The sequence below is a fragment of the Frankliniella occidentalis genome, unplaced genomic scaffold (genome assembly GCF_000697945.3).
Source record: "Frankliniella occidentalis isolate FOCC.00 unplaced genomic scaffold, Focc_3.1 Scaffold276, whole genome shotgun sequence".
NCBI classification, from domain to species: Eukaryota; Metazoa; Arthropoda; class Insecta; order Thysanoptera; family Thripidae; genus Frankliniella; species Frankliniella occidentalis.
This window is the reverse complement of record NW_026267402.1, coordinates 104,834-110,723: the sequence shown is the minus strand read 5'-3', so window position 1 is coordinate 110,723 and position 5,890 is coordinate 104,834. Positions and strand designations below refer to the sequence as shown.

At 44.5% G+C, this 5,890-nt stretch overlaps 1 protein-coding gene across 4 annotated transcripts in view; it reads right to left on the bottom strand.

The window, feature by feature from the left end:
• Positions 1–5,048, bottom strand: part of LOC113212216 (glucose dehydrogenase [FAD, quinone]-like) — a 30,819-nt gene extending 25,771 nt beyond the window's left edge. Inside the window, exon 1 of one of the 4 annotated variants that reach the window (XM_052273507.1) lies at positions 4,962–5,048. In XM_052273507.1, the coding sequence (XP_052129467.1) occupies positions 4,962–4,974 (13 nt within the window). In that variant the 5' untranslated portion in view covers positions 4,975–5,048. Of the gene's footprint in view, positions 1–2,303; positions 2,472–2,516; positions 2,578–4,961 lie in introns of those variants that run through there. The other 3 variants (XM_052273504.1, XM_052273506.1, XM_052273505.1) reach the window with 3 other exon arrangements.
• Between the last annotated feature and the right edge of the window lie 842 nt (positions 5,049–5,890).

The window sequence follows — 5,890 nt, the reverse complement described above, 5'->3', positions numbered from 1 at the left end:
CGTAACAGGCTTCGCGATATCTCACGAAACACTGTTACGCTGCGACGCGCCTGGCATACATCTACCTAGGCCTGCGGCGCTGACACCCGAGTCGGACAAAAGATAGAGTCGTAGATAGGCCTTTGGCTCTAAAAGACACAAATTTTACCTCCAGGATTTTTTTTGACGAGTTGCCCCACCAGAGACTGTCAAATATCTGAGAAACAACATTAAAATGGTTTGGGGTCATTTTCGTGTGGATATCGCCCTCTGGCGACTAAACGGTTGGAGATAGAGCCAAACAAAATGTTGGCCCTACGGGCTCCTACTTTGACGAGTTACGTCTTAGAACGATGTAAAAACAAGCAGGCCCGCCCTTCCGCCAAACGAAGTTGCCAGCTCCGCTTCGCTCCGCCGGCAACTCTGTTCGGCAGGGGCCGGGCCTGCTTGGCCTGCCGGCGGCGATGGTTGGGCCTGCGGCCCGACCATTTCTGTCAAGCGATTTGCTGAAAAACATGACCGAATGATGTAGCGGGCCTTCGGCCCGCTTAAACCCGTCGTCTTTGAGTTTGCCCCAAAGACTCCAGAAAGGGATGTAACGGTGAAGCACCGTGACTACAACCCACCCTTCTGCTTAGAAAACGGTTTTTGGGGGTGGGGGAAGAGTTTCCTTTCTATTTTGCACTTTTTAGGCCTTTTTCTACAACTTATTTTTCACTATGGCAATTTTTAGCAATAGGGTATTCCAGGCTATCCGAAACGGAAGTAGGAAAAGAACAAACTCAATGACTTTTCTGTTTCCGTGATGGCTGTGATTGGTTGAGCTGATAACGTGTCACGACTGCGTTTCAGGTATGAAAAACTGTCAGGTCAGTTTCGAGCTCGCCTCCATATTTGAGAGGGTAGAATCGCACGAACCTACCATGGCAATTTCTCATACTGAGCAGACGGAAATAGATTAATCGGTGAGTTTGTTCTTTTTCACTTCCGTTTTAGATAGCCTGGAACACCCTATTTTTGTCAAAAAAGACCCTATAGCGCCTAAACGGTTAGAGATAGAGCAAAACGGACGAAATGTTCGTCCAAAAGGCTCTACTTTCTCAAGTTGCCCCTTAGGAGATCATTAATAAATCAATTACCGAAATAGCAGTGAAATAGTGTTGAAGGCCCGTCCCGTCCCAAACGCCGCCGGCAGGCTAAGCTAGGCCCGCTCCCTGCCGAACCGACTTGCCGGTAGAGCGAAGTGGAGCTGGCAACTAGATTTGGCGGAAGAGCGGGCGTAGCTTGTTAAAAAGCAGAAGGGCGGGATAAAATTGACGGAATGACAAAAGTTGACCGAAAAATGTTGGAAATCCCGAAAAATGACGGGACTGGTAAAAGTTGACGGAAGTGACGAAAAATGAGTAAATGTGTTCAAAAACGATAAAATGTGATAAAAAATAACTAAATTTGATGAAAAAGTGACAGGCGCGTCACAGTGTAGCAGTGTTTCGTACGATATCGAGAAGCCTGTTACGCGAGACGTGGTCTGTCGTACAGCTACCTTGATCATATGCCTGCTACACTTGGTTTAGGAAGTGTAAACGCGCAAAGTTCTAGCCTCCAAGCATCCGAGTAGCCTTAACGAGTGGAAATTTCAATGCCTTATTTGCGCAGCCTTTTGATAAGGAAAGCCGTTCAAAGTCTAGTCCCTTTCGGAAGAACCATCTATCGACTTCCCATTTTTTAGGGAACATATATTCCGAAGCTCATGCCTGAAACACAACCACGATATTCGTTTACGATAGCCTGCGCGGTGCGCGCCTAAACCTAGCAGAGAACGTATTCGGGAACTAAACCGATTCCTGCTGAGTCCCGCATTGGGCGTTGGACAAGTAATATATTAAATGGTAAATTTCTGACTAAACCAGGAATAGAAGATGAAGAAGAAATGCAATACTATCAAGCTCTCAAGCCCAAATTTTTCACTTTCAGAAACAATACAAATTCAAAACCTCTATTTTTAACGTCATATTCTTTGTCAAAGCAGATAGGTAGGGTGTAGTCACGGTGCCAAAACGCGTTGCATTCTTTCCACATGTCCAAGTACAAAATCATTAAAGATCGCAGACCCGCCCTGAAGCCTAAGTTCATGGATACGTAAGTAACGGGTTATACGGTTTCGACCATATCTTTCTGAATCCTCACCACTTTGCGACGTTTGGCAGAGTGGCTGCGTGTTATTTGGGGGATAGGAGAAAGTACTCTGATCTTTGCAACTTGTATCCTTATGTTCTATTTATATTTTAGAGTGGGACCTCTCGATTTAGTCGTCGTAACAGTACCTGCCATGTTGAAGCCAGACAGAACGCAGTGAGACAGCAGGTATCAGGGGGAAAAGAGCACTCTATAAGTACTCGTGCAGTGCTGTTGTAATGCAACGCCTTTCTACGAATTGACACCGTCTCTATAACTGCGTTTCTCCAAAGTGGGGCGTCATCCCTCCCTGCCTCTCACCTGTCGCCTACGCCGTTGTTGCTATATTTCTACATAGTTACTTGGTAGTTTTTCATGCAGCTCGGCATCAAAGTGAGTCACGACTTCGTGCTAACGGATAAATAAAACATGAGTAGGCAGCACTGTAAACAAAATTAGGAAAGATTTTACAAATTTTTAGCCCGCTCTTTTTCTTAAAAGCTATATAAGTGGGCTTATGCCATCGCCCATGTGTCTGTCTGTCCGTTTCCCAAGAAGGACGTTAGCCGTGAGCTAGTGGTTTGAAATTTTCAGGGTATTATTGTTGTCACTTCTGGACAACGAAACGGTTGGTGCAAATGCTGGCAACTACCCCTGAGTGGGTATGAGGGGGTAACAAAGAAGTAGAAATTGGTCCAAGAAGTATCTCTCACCGTTGAGGCACTAGGGGGAGTTTCTCTCACAAAAGTGGCCCAAAAAAAAAAAATTCTTTTAAGGAAATATTTAATGGTCTCCAAAGGGGTAAATCAAGAAGAACCCTCTGGTCTAAAATGTCGTCCGTCTGGCTTTCACTGTTTACTTACAAAAGAGGGAGTTTTTCTTACCAAAATGGCCGAAACAGAAATATTTTTATTCTATTTAGGAGTACACTTTTGTCTGAGAAGTATGCCGTCGGTTCAAAACTTTCTTTTAGGCAGAAGAGTGGGCTTATTTTATGGTGGCATAGCCTAACTAAAGTCGTGCAACAAATATGAATCACATTCATTGGTTTTGTTTTTTATTTAGATTTTCATTTTTATGGTCCATAAAATTTAATAGACTTGTAAAATTGAGCCATTCAATTCAATTTCTCGCACACCGAGGTGACAGGCCGTTGAATATCATCACCGCGAGCTGTTACTAACAAGGGAAGGTTTTCCGATGATACACTCAGATTTCAATGGCGCTTCAAAGTGTTGTTGTTTTCATCCCTAAATTAGGTTTTGCATTGGTTTTAGCTGCCCGTAGGGAGTTTGAAGGTCGTTTTACGCGAATTTAATTGAAAATTCGACAAACTTTTTAGCCTGATTATCAACTTTACATGCACGTATCTCAAGAACCGTTTGAGCTACAGCGCCCAGATTTTTAGGTAAATCATAATTTAGCACGTTCTTTGCTTGTAGAAAATTTTAACGAAATCGATTAGGGTCGCAAAAACGAGTCCGGAGAGGGGGTTGCGACCCTAGGCCCCTTTTGGTGAACCCCATTGATTTGGTTCAAATATTTTTCATGGGAAGTACTTATTGAAAGATAATTACCTGCAAAATCTGGGCGCTGTAGCTCAAACGGTTTCGGAGATATGTGCATGCAAAGATGGCAAAAAAACGACGAATTTGGGAAATTTTTGATGAAATTCTTGTGAAATGACCCCCAAACTCCCTACGGGCAGCTAAAACCAGTGCCAATCCTAATCTAGAGGTGCAAACAACTACTCTTTAAAGCGCCTTTGAAATCTGACTGTATCACCGGAAAACCTTCCCTTGTAAGTGACAACGCCATACTATGCGTTGAGTGCTAGCGTTAAAGATGCAGACGATGTGAGGATAACGGACGGAATTTTCGCCCGGAGGGCTCTACTTTGACGAGTTACCCCTTAGAAGATCATAGAAAAGAAAAAAAAATCTGACTTTTTTAATCCACCTCACTTTCTGAGAAACCCCCTTTTTAGCACCTTAGGGTTGGTTGCCAGGATTTGCCGTGGGCGTTTCGTTTTCTAGGAGTGAACCTTAAGATACCCTGAAAATTTGAAGTCTCTAGCACATCTCCTTCTAGTGGAACAGACAGACCCACAGACACGAGGTCGTTTGCATAGGCCAGCTAGATGGCTTTCCTAAAGCAGAAGGGCGGGCTAAAAACACATTTATGCTCATTTAAAAGCATATACCATGTTATATACGCAGTTACATATGGCCATATCTGATCATATCTAATTATAGGAAGGATACCGTATCATACGATCATATCAGATCAGATAAGATCATACATGATTTCATATACAACTCATTTCATCCGGGCTCCGGGTCCGGGGATACGCAGTATTTGTATTTTACAATTTCAAATTTGTAATTTTACAACAAATAATGGGAAATTTTCCAATTCCCTTTACAAGAATATCTCACAGTGAAATGTTCCACCAGTCGAGGTGCTCACAAAAGTCATTTTCTAATCATAAAACAGGTATCGCTCCCCGACTTCCTGTACATAGCCCCTGCCCATTGCCCATGCCCCATAGAGTAGTATCTCCATGAACACCCTAGAGCAGCTGGGAACCGTTAGGCGCGGCTTTCCGCAGAGATCCAGGCCTTGAGCACCGCAGCTTGTGAGCAGTGTCCACTCTCTTGTTAGCATATTCAATTTATTATAAGATCACCTTACCAAAACACTATCACCAGATGCTATGTGATGGGACTTATCTTCATGGTTTTTATGTCGCTAAGGTTATTGTGGGCAAAACATTAGCACTGATATCCTGTACCAGATTTACTCACTCATGATATCCATCTGAAGACACGCTCAGGCAAAGACTGAGTGGCTTACCAACGAATGAGTTTATACGTACAAGAATCGGGAGCAACGTTCAGACGAAGAAGAGCAGCCCTCAGGTTAAAGTCATATAGGTGGATACACAGTGCGCTTATCTGATATCGAGATGTGTTTTAGGAACGGAACGCAGTCTTTGTATGTATACTCATTTGTAAATCTCAAGGAAGGAATGTGATAACGAGGGAGCATTCTAGAAAACCGGGGATAAGTTCAAAGATATGATGCCTACATGCCAAATAAACCAGATACGAGTTGCCGCTCTTATGTTGTACCCCGTGTTCCCCATCGGGGTGTCTGATCATAGCGCCACAATATCATCAGCGCAGTCCCATTCCCTTACGCAGCGGACGACCTCTACCTCTGCTGCAGTGTGTTCACCGGAACTGCTTTCGATGACGTTGCCTCCGAACAGTTGGTTTACGTCTTTACCTGTAAAAATAATATTGCTTTAGGCACGCTGCCAGTGCCCCCTCCCCCCCCCTCCCTCTTGGTTTCCCCGTTACGTACCAGTCACATAAAGAACTAGTGGAACCACCATGATCCCGTCCTAATGCACCACAAGGTATTGTTCTTCTTAAAGTTTTCACGTACCTGTCGGGCTCTGGTGGCGCGCTCTTTCATGCGCTTACGCAACACCGTTGCCCGGGCACACTTTCACTTCTTTTAAGGCACAGTCGTAGCAGACGACACAGCAGAGGCCACAGTGCGAAACGCATTCCGGCTGCTGCTCCCACCTTTGTCTAGATAAGCTAGAAGTTAGGGGCTGTCCCCGACGGATAAAGAGGCATCCGACTTCCTCTTCACTGTGCCTTCTGAGATGACGTCGGTGTCAGCATCCGACTGTACCAGTTCAAAGTCCGTGTCTTAAGTGTCG